The 22,554-nt window shown below is 33.8% G+C and overlaps 1 protein-coding gene across 1 annotated transcript in view; it reads right to left on the bottom strand.

The window, feature by feature from the left end:
• Positions 1-22,554, bottom strand: part of THSD7A (thrombospondin type 1 domain containing 7A) — a 623,382-nt gene that overhangs the window by 78,922 nt on the left and 521,906 nt on the right. The window contains exons 9-11 of the mRNA XM_081079273.1: positions 15,762-15,956; positions 5,361-5,595; positions 949-1,064 (exon numbers count right to left, since the gene is read on the bottom strand). Of these exons, the coding sequence (XP_080935399.1) occupies positions 949-1,064; positions 5,361-5,595; positions 15,762-15,956 (546 nt within the window). The remainder of the gene's footprint in view (positions 1-948; positions 1,065-5,360; positions 5,596-15,761; positions 15,957-22,554) is intronic.

The raw sequence follows: 22,554 nt of genomic DNA, 5'->3' as shown, positions 1-22,554 counted from the left end.
GGATAAAAAGGGAACTCATTTCTCAACTATATAAAATTACACTCACATTGTAAAAAAAAACATTATTAAATTTATAATCTCATATCTTAAGGACTTAAATAATTTCTGGCAACTTAAAATAGTTGTTAAAATTGAAATTGATTCTTAATTGAATCTCTAATTAAAGTCAAGAAGCATAAATAAAAAAAGCAAAAAAGGGATTTAAGAAAAACTATCTGTATTTGTTGGGAGAGTAAAATAAAAAATAGGAGACAGTGACATTTGTGACATGAAGAGAAAATTTACTCAGTTATTTCATAAATCACTTGGACGTTGTTGATACCTTTCTCAGTAGCCATGACAAACGACCTGATCCTTGAGGGTAAAGAATTATCAAAGTATTTGCTATGATATTAAAGAGTCTATGTCTGTGAGTAATAAAAGGAACACAAAACCAAAATGAGAACAAATCCTCATCTTGTAAATGCCTCATGGCAAGTTAAGAGTTGGCAGAGGTAGAATTTGACCATTTTTCTCTTTCCTTTATTCCTATCCTGGGTCACATAATTGAATCTGTAGTGAATCTGCTCCCATGGCTATTTCTTGCTATCAAGCAGGTTGGAAGCCACAAGTACTAATAACATCACTTTACACTCTTTCTGAAATACATAAGGCCACTGTACTTTCTTTTATAATTAATGTTAAAGGAAGCATTAATAACGTCTAGAATCCTTTCGCTTTGTTCTATTATCATAAAGTTTTAAGTCAGTTTTGGCATAAAACTCATTTGTTTGGTCCTCTAAAGCTGTATTATTTTTCAGAAGGAAACCAAAATTTGATGGCATATATGCCAACCCATGGTTACAAAGCCCCATGTAGGAATCACAAATACTGCTCAGTCAGAATTAGGGGATCCAAATTCTGAGTGGTTTTCTAAGTGAGGAGCCTTCAGAACGCTTCAGGTCATACCTTCTTTACATGAGGAAGGGCATGATGTCCAGTCACTATATGGGGTCACGATACAGTCCTTCCTACAAGGAAGCAGACAGGGCCTCACTGTTTCAGGCCGAAGACTTTCAGGACACCTAGAAAGAGCAAAGGAAAGTTACTAGGCCTCTCTAGTCATCCAGAAAACCAAGTAATTTAATAGTTTTAGGATTTTTGTTGCTTTAATTGCTAAATAGTCACCAGTCTGTATTATTTCACTTCCAAGAGCCTGGCTTTTGACAAGAAATATACAACTAAATTAATTCTTCCAAATTGGACATCAATAAAACTTCTCAAAGCAGGATGTATAATTTTAATAAAAGTAATTATGCTGTCTAGAACAAAATGCAATAATTATGCCTTATCCTCATAATAATCTCTTCCTTAATAAATTTATATTTTCTAACATGTTTTCAAGAAATTTGTGGAAATTCAAATTAACAATTTAAGGACTCAATTCTACATTTTTGTGTAACTAAGTAAGCTTAGTGTTGATTATACATTTTCAGATTATTCTGAATTTGATTTTTACAAAATATGTACAGCTTAAAATAAATTTATAATGGAGCACATTCCATACACAGTACATGCTTAAAAAAGAGTTGTATTTACAGCTACATATTTCATAATAATAAGTAAAATAATAAAAGTATAGAGGTCATTATGATACGCATTTTTTGCTTTATTCCATGTTTCATTTAATGTCTCTATTTTCTATCTTCCATTATGTTCCTAGTTTCAAATTATGGAATTTTAAATATTTTTAAATGTCATAATTTTTTTTGGAACGAAAAGCGAATATAAACAAAACAAAGATAGTCAATTGTAACTTAAAGAAAATAAAACACTGTGTTCTTGACATAACTTATGGTAAAATTAAGTTATTATTTTTACAATCTAGCAACATATATTATTTATTAGGAACACAGGATAAAAATAATGACAAAACACTGAAACGTCTTACATTATATAAGATTTTCACTTCCTAAAAGATAATTTTAGGGAGCTCATGGGTAAATTTTCAATAGATTGTCTTGTTTATTGTGTACTTATTATATGGTTTTTACATTTCCCAGTTCTTCTCTACATCTTCACAATCTGATTATACTATAGCTAGTGGTCAAATGTTGGACATGAGCATGAAGACTGGAAGAAGATGTACATTAGGACAACAAAATATAATAATTCATGTAACTAAAAGTAACTTAATGTTCTGATTCCTAGAAAATATTCTTTTGAGGTTGTATAAATCTCCAAGAGGCTAAAAGGCAGTGAAGAAACAAACCAAACAACAAATAAATCTGTTAAAGGAATAACTTGACAAATTAGTGAAATATGGGATTTAAAAATACTCCCCATGAGAGAAGCCAAAATTTTTGTAGGTCAAGATAAATTGTGGTTTAACAAGTAAGTTAATCAGGTTTTCAGAATTGAACTATGAGTGAAATAAAACATCATTAATCTCTTTCCTATAATTTCTTTACAGCAGCTTGCTGATGCTTCATTTTTGATATATCTTGTATTTTCATCATTTATTTACATGTTCTATCTCATCCATAAATACTATGTTCTATTCAATTACAGATACATGCTTTCCTCTCTCACACTATACAATACTAGAGTTCATTCAGTAGTGGATTTAAAAGACATATTGGATTTAACATTTCAAAAAAGAAATAATCTCCATGGTTTATGTTGCAAATAAGCTTGTGTTTTCTTAATTGCTATGACTACTCAAAGTCATGAATGACAATGAAATTTAGATGTGAATCACAAACGTTAAAGTATTGTTACAAATGAGATTATAAATCACTGAAATTATCATTTAACCTTCACTCTTAACCAGGAAACATTATATGGTAAAACCTCACATAAAATCTTGCTAATTCTTTTGGAACTATGGAGCTATTAATAATTATTATTGGAAGCATGCCTTTTCAATGAGGCAATTTTATAACTTTAACCGTGGGAGAGCATTACTCAATTGCAAGCTTTTCAAATTTTAGGCCTGAATAAATCAGTGGAATTCACAATGCTATAATTGACAACCTCCAAAATTTTGTTTTAGTTTAGAAATATCCACAGCAAGATACTTGGCTAACTGTGGAGAACAAAATTACTAACAACAAAGCCATTAAATGAACACACAAAGATAAATTATACAGCCTCGATTACATCCAATAAAATAAATTCAGACTTCCTTCAGCGAGGCAATTGGTTCAGTCAACATGCTTCTTTTCTCTTTTGTACTGTTTATATTTAGTGATTGTGGTTTACATCCAGGAATTGATTTACCCCCAAATCTTATTCAAGGTCAAATTAAACAGATATGGTAGGAGTTGAAGTTTGTTACTCAAAGGATAGCTGAAATCAATAACATTGATTTTACCATTGCACAGTAATCTGTTTTATTAAGAGGAGTTTAAAACAAGTTTTCTATTTGCATTTCTGTTTCAAATGCTTGTACTGAAAAGCATTCATTGAATTTAACCTAGCATTTATACGTAAGAGCAGTAACATTTTCTTTTGAATTCACACTATTTGCTTACTTTTTCAGAATTTTAAGGGCAAAGTAAATCCATTTCATTTAACAAATTTATCCTATCCATGTGTCCAGGTCATTGAATAAAGGCTGCAAGGGCAAAGCACATTTTTAATGGATTATTGTGGTGGTCCTACATGGGGCTTTATGACACCATCCCTACTGAATGATTTAATGACATTAATCCAGCAGGCTTTTTCACACATAGGCTTCTACACATGTATATCCGCTGCTCAGCACAACATTGTAGTTTGCATAATTGAGGAAAATATCAACATCAACATTTGAAAGGTGATTAATTGTAAGACAGGAACAGAGTGAGCTTACTTGCAGAAGCTCAGCACGATAACCCTCTGTCCTGGACCATGCCAGGTATGTAAGGTTATTAACACTTTGCAGTGACTATTCCTACCTCTGTGCTTATCCCAGAAAGACCCAGAATATTCCAGGACTGGAGACATCTGCTCCTGCTATTACTGCTATTGAATTTTAATATACTGCCCATTAGTTTCCTTTGTTAGAGTCATCACAACTTTAGCATTACTTTCTATCAAAATACTAGTTTGGGGCTATCTATTACGCATTTGGAATAGTTTCTCAATTTACTCAAGTCTTTTTGCCATATGTTTTCTAATATGTTTCCTAATTTCAAACCATATAAACAAAGTATGGGGCCAAATTTCCCTAATGTCTGGAACCCTGGCCAGGTAAAAACAACTCATAATGGGATTCTTATTTATTCTCTGGGGCTTTTCATACAGCAGGTACATTATTATCATTTCCCTGAAACACTAAGAAGTATCTCAAATTTCTAAGAGAAAATAACAATTTCTAAGATTTACTAAGTAATTACATTATTTTTTTTCCCATTAAGTTCTTCCAATAAACTGAAAACTGAGGCCAGAATCAGTTAAACAACATGCTTATGATCACACGTATTATTTAAGCAGTTGACCAAGTAATTGGAAATTATGAGGCCATTTTCATATTAATGCAAACTTAACTGGTTTTACTTCTAATGTTTCACATGGCTGAAATGACTTGAATTTTAAAAGATATGCAGTCTAAATCTCAAAAGACAAAGAAATTTCTTTCCCCTGTAAAGGATTACATTTTTATAGTTGATGTATTGATTTTCTCTAAGAATGATTAGCCTAGTTATGTCATGACTTGTTTTTGTTTTTGTTTCTCACAATGCACATATGCTACGCTAACTCTCTAGTTCTTTGTCCTCCCCTCTGGCAAACTGTTTGCTGCGTTATCACACTATTCGTAACCACAATAAGAAACTGATGGCGTTTTCTACTTGTAACACTCATTCTATCCCAAGGCTCTCTCTTGGAAGTAAATAGCTTATTCGTTTAACGATTAAAAGATATAATAAGTTCAGCCTCAGTATTTTTGACATAATATTTGCTAGGGGAAATGAAAGGCAGATCATAGAAGACCCAATTAAACTAGGCTGGCAGCCTCCATAGCCTACGGGTAGATAGGCGACCATGGATGACCTAGACTGCCAGGACTTCATACACCATCATTATTGATCCGCCAGGCTGAGAGCAAGCACTTCTTTCATTGCCTCACTAGCTTAATAAAGGCACAAAGTGCTACTATAAAACTGAAAGTAGGTATCACATAGAAAAGTTTCCACAGAATTTATGGATCCCAGGCCCAAGACCCTGAAACTGTTGTAACTTTATCCATGGCTGACATTCAAAACAAACAAATCTTACTCTTGAGGACAGGTGTGACAAGCATCAGAATGTTCCATTTCAGGAAGCAAGTGAAGCCTGAGCCAACCCCCTGCATGGCTGGCCCACAGGATTTACTGCTAACGTTTGTTAGCCCTTACTTTTTGGGTCCTACTTGGCCCACATTGACCCGCACACAGATGACTTTTCTTGTCTGCATGCCGACAGAGCAAGACGCCTCCCCGTTCCATGTTGTAGTGGTGTTGAAGGATGATACTGAGGTGTCCTCAATGCACTGGCCCCAGGGACCGGTTTGCCAGTGGTACACAGTACAGGCATGCTCGTTACAGCTGCGCACCTCTTGCAAAGCACTGGTATTTGGACAGTGAGCTCCACCTGTAACAATGGACAACGTTAGCAGATGAGATACGGTGCCAAGAGAAACATTATCATTCTCTGTTTCTTGAAATTAACAATGATAGCTGCCATTTATCAGCATATAGCATGTGACCAGCACATTGCTAGGAAGGAAGGCGAATTACATGCTAATCTTACATCACTTGGTGTGGTCTGGTGCACATGAAATGTGTTTTGGGAGCTATGGAGCACCTCAAAGAGAGAGGCCATTGTTCTCCAGAGATGCTGAAAATGAGGTACAAATGAAGTCTATGTGATTGCTAACCAGGAGAAACATGGGCATTAAGACTCTGTGGATGGAGAAACCCACTGTGTTTTCAAATGTTATCCCCCAAATTGGAAGTCTTAATTACAGGTTTTAAATTGCTACTTATTTTAATGTATCAGGCTTTAGGGTGATTAGAAATAGGGTTTTAAAGTCTATTGATACTGTTTGATCTTCCATAGCACTCCTGGAAAAGTCATGTAGTAATATTCTATTTCTTCAAATCTAAAATGTCATTTGCTATGAGATATACCATCACCATATGTATCCCAAAGAAAGATAAATGGCTGTAAATTAAACTACAATACAGTGTTTCCTTATCAACTCTATTTTATATTGTATGCTTATTAAAATAGCTTTGTGTGACTTACATAGTTTTTTTTTAAATACATATGCTACTCTTTTGCACACATTACAAAGGAAGATATTCCTAAAAATTCCTTACATTCAGAGTTTAAATCTTTCGAATCACTTTTAACTCACACTCATCAAAGTTTGTGTTCTCTTACACAGGATCATCTCTGTGTCATCAAAAATGTTGATGATGCAGGATTAAAAAAAGAGTGCTCACCTGTTGTCTCCAGAATTTTCTTTCAGGATACTGGTACCTATATCTAAGTTTTGATGCTATTGCTTTCTTAATTGCACCAGATTACATCAGCAGAAATTTTCACCAGGTAATTGAGGAAGAGCTTATTTTCCTTCCTCAAATGGTCTTTACTTGTTTTTGTTTGTTTGTTTGGGGCAGAACTATCACAGATTGCTATTGCCACCAGGAATAACAACAAAATTCACGTGTACTATCAGTGACAACTATGTTATAACTGTTGCTTGGCTAGCAGTTACAGTGGTTTTAAAATGCATCCACTGTAAGATGCAGTAATTATAGAGATGGTAAAGGATAAAACAGATGTGTCTTCTAGTCAATAAAATATGCTGTGGAGTTTTCATTATAGAACACTTTTTATGTGCTAGCACTATTATAAGTACTTTGTAGGTGGGATCTCATTTTATACGCACAAGTACCTTACAAGTTAAAAATGATAAAATAGATGAGTCCATACAGCTTAAATGAGGTCACAGGAAGAGCTAGGAGTTTACAGAGTCCAGTTTTTTTTACACTATTCTATTTATAATGCCAATTATGAAAGCAAAAAAGCTTTATATTTTTAAAATGAGAGTGTTGGAGGATGTTATTGCTTGCTTTATTGACAATTTGATCTACTCAAACTTATGTAGACTCTGGATTTCATCTTAGGAACAGAAAATAATTGGTTGTTAATATGGAATGGTGGGAACCTTGGGTGTAATCATCACAAATATTTGTGATAGTAAATCCAGGAAATATTGAATATAATAAGAGGTGGGTTTTAGATATTAGGAAATAAAGTTTTAAAAGGTTAAAAATAAATAACAAAAGGTGACCCAATACTTAGTGACTCTAAAATGGAAGATGACCCCAAAAGTTTGAGATTTAGTCATAAACAAAACCACAAATCTACACCCTGAACTGATCTCTAGGTATCACTTCACTTATGATTAGGGACATCCCTTTATTCAGCAAATAAATTAGTAAGAATTTAACTGCAATTTAGAATCATTTATGCAGTGCCGAACATGGGATGAACATTAGAATAACTTGCATTAAACAGCATTTCATTAATGCCCCCTTATTCATGAAGGTGAAAACATCTGTCACCATTTATATCCTCTCCTCCATCACACAGCTCAGTGACTCTGGGAGCTTCTGAAAAGAAGTTTAGGATTTGAATAGGAACAAATCTTAAAACATACTAATTGGATTGGGAAGAAGTAAATGAGTGCTCTTATAACCTATTCCCTGAGGCTCTAGATTTATTCAGTCTTATCTCTCAGACAAATACATGTTAACCACACACACACACGCACACACACACACACACACACACACACACACACACACAGAGTGTGCCAAAAAGAGTACACACATTTTAAGAAAGGAAAAAATGGTATTAAAATTACGCTAATGGTAATTATTTTGAGCACCTCTTGTAATTGCAGAAGTCATACTAAGTGATTTGTATTCATCTTTTGTTGTTGGTATATCCTGAGTATTACAATTTTAACACATTTTTTTCCTTTCTTAAAACATGTATACTTTTCTTTTTTGGTCTCTGTCTCTGTCTCTCTGTGTGTCTCTGTGTGTCTCTCTCTGTCTCTGTCTCTAGCTCTCTCTCTCTCTCTCTATATATATATATATGTATATATATATATACATATCTATCTATCTATCTATTTATCTATCTATCTATCTATATATATATAACCATCTCTCTCTATATATAACCATTTAAATCATACTGTTATATTTAATAGAAAAATTACTGATCTACAAAATAATGTGCTTCTTTACATACATCAATATATGTATGCTATTTAAACTGTGATTTTAAAATTGAATTGTTTTTCATGTGGGAATTAACTGTTTGTCTCTGGAAAATGATAGCAAGAAAAAAAGTTCTACATCAGCATAATGTGTCGAGGAACTGCAAAATAGCTGTTAAGTTTACAGATATAAAGGCTATTTATTTTCTTGGCCCAATCCACATTAAAGCTACATCAGCAGTTTGGGGCTGATGTTGGGATACTTGTACAGATAAGCCCCAATGTGGTCTTAATTATAACAATGATGCGGCAATTTCAGAAGTATGGCTTGGTAGAATCAGTCATTGCAACATTGCCATGTTGCTTTGGGAATGATTTTATGGTAGAAAAATTGATAGATATAATATGGAATTTATTTATTATTTATAGGCAGATCTAATTCCAGACATCTGTGAATATTTCCGTAATACTGGTAAAATTATAAAATGTTATCCATGACAAAATTAGTGATAAGTTAGTTTTAAAAAATCTTCATACATAAAAATATATACTTCATATTAATGTGACTATTTAGGCTTTCTATCATTCCATCAAAAGGAAATATTTTATAATACTTTGATGAAATTCTGCCAAATAAATAAACTTCCATGCTTATATAAAAATATCAAATGTTATATGAAACCTGTCTCTTAGAAATTAAAAAATGACTTTTTCTTCCCTCATCAAGTCCATAAAAACTTTGTGAGGATACATTGGAACAGACCTATGGTGTTTCTGGTTCTGGCACTAAAATTCTTACAATTTAGATGGCAGATTGGAAAAAAAAAACAACAAAAAACTGTTCAAAACATTAATTGGATATGTGTGTATGCAATGTTTATGTTCGATGAGTCAAGGGATTAAAAATAATTCCTGCTACTCTCAAGGATCTTATAATGCAGTGGGGAAAAGTAGTAGGTGGGATAAGATAAACATACAAATGAGTATAATTCTAGGTAGAACATAAGAATTATGTTAAAAGAGGTTTTAGTGTAATTGAGATTCAAAATTGTCAGATGCCATTAATTTCGGGGTCCTGAAAAATATGTTCTGGTAGGAGGCATTGAGATGAGTTTTGAAGTAGGATTTTGACAAGCAGAATTCTTGAAGGGCAAGAAGGAAGGGAGAGTTTTGTTTAAACAGCAGAAAAAATAAATAAAAGCAAAGGCATGTAGGTAGGTATGACCTTGGGAATTAGCAATATTGATGCAGTCAATTGGAGTGCAGAGTTCACAAAGGGAAGTAACTGGCAAGGAGGAGAAGAAAGGGGACTGGGCTTATGTTAAGAAGAGACTGTTAGTGTACAATGAATTACAGTTTTAAGATGCTTGTAACGGCCTGCTGTAGCGGCCCGAATCCTCTTGATAGCAGACCACTGCTGGGTGAAAAACACGTAGGCAATGCCAAGGTTTCAGGAATTGAATTGGAAGAACATGAGCCACACAGAGAACCTTAGGAGATTCTGCTGAAGGCCTCCTCCCCTTCTCTCTCTTCCCTTCCTTGCTGAAAGAGATAGACACCTTCCTACTATGGAATCTGCATAAATCCTGCCTAGTGGTCAGGTAGGGACAGACTGAAGCAGAACTTCTTTTTCAAAGTGGGAAGATGAGGAAGTGATAGTATTCACTTAGAAGTCAGATTTATGTGTGTATATACACATATAATGCTTCCTGGGTTCTTCAATTTCCTCTATGAAACAGAAGTGCTCCCTGGCTCTTAAGATTAAACTCATTTAGCTGTAAAAACTGGACAAGTTTAATATAGAAACATTCCTCTCCTCAATGATTTTTACTATAAAATTTTTGAGGATGCCTAATTATTTGAGACAAAATTGGCATAATTCGATTTCAATTTGCATCTATGCTCTTCATGTATAAAACAGGTGTAAAGGCACACTAAAATTTGGCTGACAAAATTATACCATCAGGTTATTCTGAACTTTGCAAAAATAAACACTCTCATTTCTTGCTCTGGGTGAATAATTAACTATGTAATGAGAATTAACAGAAGTTGTCATACTCAATGAAAACCAATTTGAAAATCATTTTTCCTTTGTAAATCAGCTTTGTTAAAGATCTGCAACACGGGTTCAAAAATGAAAGATGTTATAAATCTAACATAAATTTTTAATTTTTCATTCAAATTCAACCTATTACTATTTATATTAAAAATACACAAGACTTAAGTGTTTAGAGATTGCTTCGTTTTAGGATTTCCAGCACAATTTAGAGTAGCTTTTGAGACTCAATCTACAGTGTATACAATACAAGGAAGAATTTTTTTTTTTTTTTACCTCAAGGTGACATACAAAGTTTAGGAATATACATACACATACACACATACACATACACACACACTCAATTTTAGTTTTTAATTAAAAAATAAATTATTTTACTTTCTCCAGTATATTAACTATCTCCAGTTGCTACTATTTGTGATTTGGTTTCCAAATGATAACAATTCAATGAGAAACATTTTATGACAACTTTTATGTATTGCTGATAATAGACTATATAATGTTACTCAAAACTGTATGAAAAGCATTTATATCCAAATCATATATATTCTATTATTTTTTTATGTTTTAATTTTGAACCAACCTCAAAATTACAGGAAAATTAAAAGTGTATTATCACTAATTTTTTCCCTGAACCATTTGGAAGAAGTTGTTGTGTGATGCCTCATTACTTAAGTGTGTATTTCCTGTAATCAAGGCCATTTTCTGATACTTAAGCACATTCAAGATCAGAAAATCAGGAAATTGACACTGATACATTATCATCTAATAGTCAAATTCATTCAAGTTTTCCAACTGTCCAAAAATGTCCTTTTTAAAGCAAAAGGATCTCGTTCAGAATCTAGTGTTGCATTTAGATGTCATGTGTTAGTCTCCTTCAATCTGGAACAGTTCTCAGTCTTCCCTTAATTTCCATAATTTAGACACTTTTGAAGAATAAAGGCCAGTTATTTTGTACAATGTCTTTCAATTAGGGTCTGTCAAATGTATTCTCATGATTAGATTCTACAATATGCATCATTGACAGGGATATCACCGAAGTGATGTCATGTTCTCACTGAATCACATGGGGAACATGTGATTTCTCTTTGCTCCGTTACTAATGATGTAACCTTTGATAACTGGATTCAGGTGGCATCTGTCATACTTCTCCATTGGGGAGATAGTTGAGACTGTAATTATAATTCTCTTTATCAGATATTCAATTAACACTTTCATTTATTTATTTATATCAAATATGGCTCCATGTTTTCCTATTTTATCTAATTGGTTATAATCTCTATTACTATTATTTTGGCCTTCCAATTGATCCCATATGTGGCGGGTGGAAGACCCTTCAAGCTAGCTTCTGTGATGTTCTGCGTGCTCTCCTCTTCCTTTCTTTCTTTCTGGCACAAGGCCTTCTAGGTACATCTTATACTTTTCCTATTCCAGCCCTGGAATCAGCCATGGTTCCAAGGAGCCCTGGTTCCTTTTTTTGGAAAATGGTACTAGAAATCAAGATCTGAGCACTGTATGCACTTATTGCTATTGAGATCTTGCTGCTCTCAGGTCTTTTCAAAGGACGTAGTTAATATATGTATATGTATTATACAGATAATACATATACTTACATGTATACTTACATTTGGGGATGCCAAAAAATGTATACACGTGACTTGTATCCATCTTTTGTTATCTGTATATATTAGTTATAATTTTAATACAGTTGTTTTCCTTTCTTAAAATGTATATACTTATTTTGGCACCCTCTGCATTTAATTCTATATCCATCTTTATGAATTGAACACAGTGAATTCCCATCGATAACTTTCAATTCCATATAATATAACAGGGTGTATTCTAGTTTTCTTTTTTAACATAATAGTAACTCCCTTCTCCAGCAATAGAAACTTGACTCCTATTATTTTTAATATATGTGTTTATTTGGTCACACTCCCCACCCCCACCAGCACTACCAGTCTCTCACTGACATCTCCACTGCTGTACCCACAAGATATCTTCATCACTCTGCCCATGATCTGACATCCTGCATGAGGCTACCCCACGTTACAGAAACCCTTCTCAACCCCTGCCTGGCTCCAACGCTCCACACTGGCTGGCTGCCACAATGATGGGATTGTCTCTTCACCCTGCCTGTGCTATGACATTCTGCTTCTACCCTCGTATACAATCCTTGTGCTTCTTGTTGCTTAGCCTATTCAGTGTCTCTGACTTTCATGCCAGGCCACCCTCTTTCCACTGGAATGCCCTTCTCACCCAGCCTGGGCTCTGACAACCCGCTCTGGACTATTGCCAACCCCTCACTTGCTGGCACAGATACTCAACTGCTTGGCTCCGACTAATGGCTGTTTAGATAAATTTGTTCAGGAAGGGAGAGAAAAAGCCTACAAAGGAAAGGGAAGGAAGAAAAGGGAAAGGAAAAGGGAAAGAAAGAAGTATAGTGTGAGAAAGAGCAAGTGCTATTCTATAATTCTATCATTTATTTAACAGGAACAAAGAAATGATCAATACAAGTCATAACATTTCAACAATGGAGAGAGGCCTAGTTCATTTATTAAACTAGGGCCATATGGAATAGTCCTTTATAATCTATCTATGGATATAGATAGATGATGAGATAGAGACAGAGACAGAGATGTGATAGAAATAGATACAGATATAGAAACAGACACACATATACACAAAAACACACAATAAGAAGACTGAGTAAACCAGGGGAAGGCTGGTAACCAGCACTCTTCTCTTTCTAGCTCACAATAGGGTTATATTACCCCTCACCCTGCACTCTTCTTGAAGTTAGGCTCAACTTCAAGTCATGATTGTATGACTTTCTTTGACAACGGAATATCATTGGCAATGACATAAATCACTTCTGGATGGTAGAATTTAATGCTGATGCTTTTAAATCAGCAGACAGACTCTCCCATTATCATCTTCCACTAGCATGGGATTATGAAGTAGTTCTTTACATGGAGGTACAATGCTAAAACATTTCATGGCAGACAGACTGTCCTGGAGAGTTACTCAACATTAGCCAAGTTCCCATAAGGAAGAAATAATTGTTCTTTTAAGTTGCTGAACTTCTGAGTTGTCTGTAACAAAATTAAACTGTCCTTATTAATATAAGAGGGTATGTAATCTTCATTTAACGTTTAATGGTAAAGTTCTGGCTGAGATAAACAAAAGTATAGGGTACAGCATTTATTTTGTAAATCCGATAAATACTTTGCATATGAGTCAGAAAGTTATTTCACCATAAAATCGTATAATTGCACATCAAAAAAACTCAACATGTAATTTTTCCAATGTAATCTTTTTCCATAAGGTTATCCCAGTATTTTTCTGATCCACAGAAAATTAAAAATATTTATGACACATACCAAACACTAATTCTTGGGGAATTACAGAAAAACCTACTATTATATAGAATTATAGTTACCTAATTGCAGGGAAACATATTTGAAACTTTGTGCAAATATAGTCCTAAACCATTTTTAAAATAGCTAAGAATTATGAGAGGTTTATTTTAGGAAACAGAAAATATGTGCAAGTGTCCAGCAAATAATAGGTATTAAATAGTATGAATTTTTGTAAGACAGATTCTTCATTAAATATCTCATATAATTACACCAATTTTTGTAACTGTTATTACCAAAGACAAATAGAAGCAGATTTCCCATTGACAGTTTCCATTAAGGTTTCCAATTAAAATTATGTTTTGAAATCATGCCTTTATGATATACTATATAAACATCTATAATTTTGCAGCATGGCTTGCTTATGGTCGCTACTAGACTTAATTAAAAATTATTGAAGTCTCACCTTGTCAAACTAAGTGGATGATACATATCAAAGAGCAATCATAAATTTCTGCCTTTAAAGCATTTCATGACCTTTCAGTGTGAAGCATCATGTCTGTAGAAATAATGATCTGGTGAATTCTGCAAGCATGGCAAAAATCTCTGCCATGTGACTTACAGGGTGAAAAGTCACTCATTACTAGTCACACAGAAAGTGTCTGCAGAGTATAATGGATTTATAGGAAGCAGGGTGACCACAGATGCAATTTTAATGAAGTTCAAGACATAATATAAGCTGATAGAGTTTGAAGTCTGAATATAATCTATACAAGGTTAGAGTTATTGTTTGACAGCACAAGGTATATAATTTTCTCTCTAAAAGCTTCTATATTTCTATTAGGCCCACAAATACACCGTTTATTTTTTGTTTGTTTGTTTGTTTTTTGGTAGCAATTCATTAAATTTATATTAAGGTGACAGAAAAAAGTTCTGTATCCTTTAAAGAAAATTCAAAGTTTTCCCATATGTTGACTATTTTAAATACGTTAAAATTTTCTCTGATGTCTTAAGGCAAAGGGAATTACATTTTTGCATAGATATTACATACACAGCATGTTTGATCAATTAAGGATACTCTAAGGTTTCTATCACTAAAATGTTTTATAAATAGAAAGATGAAACAGTTTACCTGAAAATTCCTCCAAAATTGATTACTTGGAAATATACACAGGGAAACACATGCTTATTACAAACATAAATTGTTATTTATCATGTGAATGAAGAGAAGGCTCATTCAGCTTGATAATATTTAAATAACATACACCTATATATTCTTGAGGGAGAACATGCTTTAACGTGACAGAATTTGATTGACTTCTGTTTTTCTTACTCCTGTGTTATTTTCCAGAATGACAAGATAAGTATGACATTGTATCACCTAGTCTCACAGAGACCAAATTAGCATTTGGATATAAGTTTGAGAAATAATAACCAAGAGCCTTGTATTTCTCGACAATAAAGCTAGCACAAGTAAGATATGAATATATGACAAAACATGCTTTATGTATCCAATGGGGTGAACTCATGGAAGAGCAACATATTTTAAAAATGAACACAATCTATGTATCAGACAGAATTCTGGATCTCAGAGTTTATGGTCAGAAACCTGAATGGTAGAAAATCCAAGTAATTTTTAGCCAAGCAATAGCCATGCTGTTGTTTATTTTTAAATAAACTTCATTATTAAACATATACACCTATTTAGGAGAAGACAGAAAGTGATTTCAAGGAGAAAAACTGACTGCTAAAATAAAGAAAAAACAATGAAATATGACATCAAGAGTTTTGAGAGTCATTTTCAGACCTTTTCAAAGGTTTGACACTTTGAACTGGAAAGGATTTTAATTATTAGGAGGGGAGAAAAGGCAAAGTGAGTTCACTTTTAAAAGTCTTACTCTTTTATTAAAGATCTGTTTTCGAGATTAATTTTGGGGAACAGAAGCAAGTTGCCCAATATGTCAACAGATTTTAAATCTGCTTGGATAGCCGGATTTCTGGAAGGCGATTTTTCTAGCATATCATCTTATCCGGGCACGACAAAGAAAATGCATACCAACTTCTGAAAGAAACACGTCTCTTCTAAAGCTCACGACCTTACCTTCCTCACCCGCATAGGCCAGAATGGACCGCGCTCGGATCTGTTTCCCTTCTGTGGTTTTCCCTGAGCAGGTGTGTGAGCAGGACGACCACGCAGACCACGTGCTGAGCACACAATCCCTTGGGCACGGGGCATAACAGGCCACGGGGATGGGGAAGATGGCGTCTCTGCACAGCTGTCTGTCAACTTCTTCTCCTGGGAAAGACATCATCACCGACAATCTTATGATTTCTCAATAAATGTAAAAAGAGCAATTGAAACCAAATGGGCAGCGAGGTAAACTAGGTTATTTCCTTTTTGTTCTTAGTTAAAAATAAAGCCAAAAGTGTGACTGCCTACTACAACCAGATGTTAAAAGATTACACACACACACACACACACACACACACACACACACACACACATATATATCCATCCCTAAATGATGCCGCATTTAATATATATATATATATATATATATATATATATATATATATATATATATATATTTCAAATATACATTTAGGGATGGATATCTATATCTATCTATCTATCTAATCTAGACATATCTATATATCTATCTATATACCTATATGTCTATATCTATCTATATATATATGAAGTTTAGGTGTGTAAATCAAGCACATTGTTAAAAGCGTTTACCTGCCCAGTAAGTAATTTTCATACTTAAAATATTACACTTACAATAAGGAGCATCAATGAAATAAGGTCCCCTCTTTATGTCTCGTTATTGCAGATGAGCCATCATTTACAAATATCTAAAGGATGTGCCATATGTTTTCATGAATCAATTCATGGTTATCTCTATTTGTAAAAGTAAACTCTCTTGTGTCTCCCAGAAAACTTAATTTTGTGTAATTGGCAACCTTTCTTCTTTCATTAAAAAAAAAAAAAGTTTGTTAGAAATAACCAGAAAATGTAAACGACAGGATAACATTATTAAACCATTCTTTAAGGGGGTCCCATTGGGAGAGGAGAAAAATGACAAGGTAAGGAAATGGCAGAAGGAAGATGGTGTCACTTAAAACTCTTCAGTCGTTTCCTATTGCTGTTGAGATAGAGACCAGATTTCTTAAAAGTTTACAATACTTTAAATGACCTGGCTCTTGTTTCCCTTTCTAGCTTCATCTCTCTCCACTTCCTCTCTTGTCCTCGAAGCTCTAGAGATTTGCTTTCATTTAGCATTTGTTGAATGAACAAAATGAGATATACAAAAGGCTAATTAGAAAGAAAACTGGTGCCGTTAAAACATGCCAAAGATAACCCCAAAAATTACAAATAAATGACCAAAATAGTGTATGAAAAAAAGTCTGAACTCTGTGAGTTAGCTGGTTAATGTAGGGTGCTAAGGAGGTCAATGGAAGAAAGTGAAACTACACAAACAAGCAAAAATTAATCTGTGTTTTGCCACAGAATACAACCATAATTCTGGATGAATGTATCAGAAATATGTGCCTTGGGGCAATAGGCATTCAGGTGATAAAGGGTGACTAACTGTGCCATTTTTCACTTCTATTAGACAAACAACTCAAAGTTGTTTCTCACTGCTGGAAAGTTAGGAGCACCATTTTAATGTACAGTCCTTTATTCATATATTTGAAAAACAAGACAGAAAATCAGAGGTCCACTGGAAATGTTCTAACACATTAATGGTTAGTAGTTTTCAGCACTTTAAGTCACTGGACAAAACCAGAAGTCAACGGGAATGTACCTAACCTGTTAATAGTCACTAATTTGTAGTCCTTAAATTATTAGGCATGCTCACTAATAAAATTCACTAAAATGACAATTGTGTCATCATTATATCATTCATTCTTCCTTACTTACTTGGATCGGTGGGATCGCTTCTTAATTGTTTTTATTGGCTTTAGAGTTTGGCTTATATCCCGGTAAAACAATATGATAGATTGTGGATTTATAGCTATACAGGTATAGTAAAAACCTCATCATAATGCAAGGCATTTAATATTTTACAGTTGACATAATAAGGATGACTATATTTACTACTAAACTTTTTTCTTAGTGCAAGGGTGGGCTTGCATATGCCTTATTTCCTTCATTGTTATATTTTATTGTTCAAGCTACTCTCTTTCACGTTCATTTCCAATATTCTGTGGAAAGTGAAGCAAGTCTGGGGTGACAGTTCATAGTCAACTAGGAATTACATAGTTTTATGTCTTCTCTAATAGTTACTTTATCATTTCTACTCAGAGAAATTTAATTTATTCTGCAGTAATTGTGAGTGGTGTGCTGTTTTATGTGCTATTAGATTAATTTGCATGACATGAGTGATATATTTCTGTTTCTTATAGTATAAACCTAAGGGATGTACAGTTTGGACTTTTCTTGCTTTTTGAGTTATTCTTTCTTTTTTTCAACCTGTGTCCCATATCGACCACTAACTGGAACTATTAGGAGCTGTGTTTGTTCTTTTTCACTTATCTTCTGCTTGTCCAGGTGTATTTTTCTGTAGGTACATTTCTTCTAGAGTACACCTTAACTCTCTGTGGAGCTGTTAGGACCCACCTTGGATCCATCCTTTAAGAGTTCCTTAAATTTCAGCCTTTAATGCACTCCCCCCAACTTCGCCAGTTGTGACCTTGTCCCTGTTTGTCCCTCTGATTGTTCCCATCACTGTCATACATCCAAATAATGACATTTTGTTATAGCCACACAATGGCTCTTTCCCTATCCACCTACAGACCAATGTCATTATTGCCTCAAAGCCTTTGCATTCTCTCTTTACTTTGTATGAAAATGTCAGATCTTCATACAGCAGACTGCTTCTCAGCATTTGGGTTTCAGTTCAATTGTCTCCTTCTTAGAGGACTTTTAATTGACCATATACAATCTCACAATAACTTCATTTGGTTTTTATTATAGTTTCTAATCACCACTAGAAACTATTTGAATCAATTGTTTGCATGCTTATTGTCTGATCCTACCATTATATTAAAAGTCCAATGAGGGCGTGATTATCTGTCTGGTTCATTATTTTATAACTAGAACAGTGCCTGGCACATAGTAGACACTAAATGACCTTCTGCTAAGTAAATGGATTAATAAATTTTAAGCTGTTGTGTCAGGAAATAGAATGTCGGATTAGACAAATATGGGTTTAAGTACAGTATTTTTTAAACTGCCACACATTCAAGGGCTCTCGGATTCTGCTAAAATATCATCAATGGACAGGCAGCTTATGCTTCAGAAGTTTGCTGGAAATGCAGTCTCTCAGATCCTACTCACTGAGTCATAACTTGCATTTTCAAAAGATTCCTAGGTGATTCATAAGCACATAAAATCTAAGAAGCATTGCCCTAGGATTTTCCTGCCTTCTTCCTCTTGTGGTTTGAATAGAACCAGACTGCCTCTTGAAAGGGCAACTGTATAAAACAAATTCATCTGGCTTTCATACCGAACACCATTCATTTCTCTACGGGACTTCCCTTTACATTTCTCTTTATACAGAGTATACTTGGATGAGAACATTCGTTCAATGAATAGTTACTGATTGCCTATCTTTTGTCAGGCACTGTGCTTTGAATATTGTATACCTCATCTCACCTAAGGTCACAATCAATTTTTTTGAGGTATAATTGACATGTAACATTAGCTTCAGATAGACAATATAATGGTTCGATATTCGTATGTATTACAAAATGCACAGTAAGTCCAATTAACATCTGTTCCCATACATAGTGACAAACTTTTTTTCTTGTGATGAGGAATTCTAAGATTTTCTCTCTTAGCATCTTTCAATATGCAACTAGTTACATTGCTGTATAATCCAATCCCTTGACTTACTTATTTTATAACCGAAAGTTTATACCTTTTACAACAACCTTCAGACACGGGTGTTTTAATAGCTATTTTTTTCTTTAAAGGATATTGAAGCTCAACAAGTTTACTGTCTCAAATAGTAGAAGTTTGACTAAAGCAGCAGAAATATGAATTGAATTCTAACCAATTGCCTAATCTCCTTTTTAACTGGTGCGGCGGTCCGGAGAACTCAAGATGCAGAGGAAGTTTATAATGGATGAGTATTTGTCTACAAAGAAGAAACTGTCACTCTGAGTTGTTTCTGAAGAGACAGTGACGTATGGTCACAGCCACACACTGTCTCAACTACAAAGAGTATGCATTGTTAACATGTGCAGGGTTACATATTTTAGACTACAGCCATTGAACAAACAGCAACAGATACAGAAATATGAAATCATTCAGATCTTTGACTTTGCTTTCAATGGATGCTTTAATCAACTCAGCTAATCGACCACTAACTGGAACTATTAGGAGCTGTGTTCTTGTAAACTAAATCTTCAGCATTCCAGGCATCAGTCATCTGGGAAACATTAGAAAAAATAAAGGTGGGTTTATATCTATCACAGGAAACTCCAAAATTTGTCATCTCCAATTAGTTTCAGAGGCTGCTACTTCTATCTTATTTTTAATATAAAAAGTGACTCTGGAAATAAGGTCTTTATTTATAAGATTGCAGAAAATAATTCCATCCCTCTTCCTCACATTAAAACTCATTTTGATAGATAAACATTATTTTAATTAGATAAGGACTGTTTTGCATGACATTATTTCGGAGAATATATAGCAGTAAATTAAACATGTACATATCAAAATATCAGGTTAATTGATTCTCTTAGCATATAGAGAAATGGAAATTTTGCTGCTTAGCACTCTGGAAATTCCACTTTTCCTTATCAGCTGCCTTACTATTAGGATATTTTCAACCACCATATGTCCCTATTATAGAACCATTTGAAACTTTGATTATCTGAGTGTGCGTCCCAATGAATCTGGGCAGACACATCCAATTACCATTACAGTGAGTGATATAGTTTACAACTCGTGCAGGCACAGACCAACGCAACCTATTTTTCTTTTTTCAGTCCTTTTCAGGACAATTTCTTAACTAGATTCTGTGCATGATGTCATCAACATTTAGAATCTTCCCTATACCAGCCTTTGTGTATTACATATACTATATATATATATATATATTTGGCATGCATCTACCAACATAAAAAGTTTTAAAAACTGCTTTGCATTTATGTAATTTGTTTTTCCCCCCCATGAAGCTCTAGGCATTTTAATTAATCCTGCAAAATGTATATTTGACATGAAATATACAACACAAAACTAAATGAGTCAAGCATTGTCTACATATTACAACTTAAATCTTACTTTGAAGTGAGAACTAAAGCATATCTGATAGTTTAAACACGTGTAATGCTGTGATACACTATACAAAAGGTTGAGAAATAAAATGAAAATGTTTGGGTTTATTTATTTTAATGAACTCAAAATGAGATTTAGATAGTTTAAGTTAATTTCTCCCCATCTAACCTCTTTCTTCACAAATACAATTTTAAGAATATATTTTTAATAATTCATCATTGTAATGAACTTAAACATGTATTTTGACATCTTTAAAGAAACCCCCAAATTTCTCCTTGTTTGGCCTGTTTTCATGAACACTGCAAAACTCTTTCATGAACTCTTCCAAAATATCTCCTTTCATTCTACTGTGTTTCCTATTATCAAGATAAGAGAAATGAACATCTGTTTGAAGTAATTACACTAAAAAACCATGAAGATTTCCATAGAAATAAAACAAAATGAGAATTGAGATAAGAGGATAGACTTTTTTTTCTTAGTAAAAGTGTATACTGGAAGTTTTTGTATTCATTGTGCGGGAGCTTCAATATAATATAAAATATAAATCTTGGTTTATCAAGATTTTTATGGTTTCCAGGTTTTTATAGCTTGGGACCTGAGTCAAGAACACAACATTAATACATTAAAAATACAGCTAATTGTATTTTAATATTAGACATATATGTATTTAGCACTATTCCCTAAATGCCCCTTGCATTATCCTGATTTCTTTTTAATCATAGAAATGTACAGATTGTTATGGTTGATCTTTCATTCACAGCGGTACCATGTGCGGTGTACCTCCAAAAGGCACTGCACAATTGAAACTCAGCAATGTAATGAAATTGAGAGGGGGGTGAGCAGAAAGGGGTAATTAAAGCAGAGAGAAACCAGATACAGAGCCAAGATTTATTTTTTCTTTAAAACACACTGTTTGTAAAGTCTCTGGTATTGTAATTTTGGTATCAGATATCTCTTGCCAGACCTGTACATACTCTACTATAATCCTGAGAAGTATTATTGAATCATTGATGTCTTTTGCATAATCAGAAATTATCTTAAAAATTCATATTGACTTTTGGTAGTGAAAGTCATTATTTATATACTTATTTATAGAAAACTGATACATATTTTTAAAAGAATTTAGATGGCAAAATGATGGAGTCTCATATTTGTCTGGATTATTCTAGGAAGCATTTTCATTTAACAGTCTTATCATAACTTTATAACAACTGTAAGATATGAAGGTCCAGAATCACTCTCAGCTTGTTAAAGAAGAAAACTGATGAATTGAGTCTTATAAGTTTCTTCATACACCTCCTTGAAGAGTAGGTACACATCTCCTCATTTTAAGTGGAAAATTTACAAATCATTTTTAAACCCTGTACTCCCTTTGCTATCACAACTAGGTTGTGAGTCTGATTTATTCAAGGTACCAAGTATATCCTGACCTCATGTCCTCTTCTAGACCATTGCACACTTTCCTCTGGTCTGCTGTATCACACTTTCCCTGCAGCCCATCATCCATTCTGACCCCAAGGGTGTGTTTCTAAAATATAAATATGAGCATCACAGTTTCCTCAATACTTAGGATCTGAAGGCCAAATTCCTTACTAGAGCA

This window comes from Rhinolophus hipposideros, assembly GCF_964194185.1.
Source record: "Rhinolophus hipposideros genome assembly, chromosome: 18".
Lineage (NCBI taxonomy): Eukaryota > Metazoa > Chordata > Mammalia > Chiroptera > Rhinolophidae > Rhinolophus > Rhinolophus hipposideros.
The sequence above is the reverse complement of the archived record's forward strand: the minus strand, read 5'-3'. Positions and strand labels throughout refer to the sequence as shown.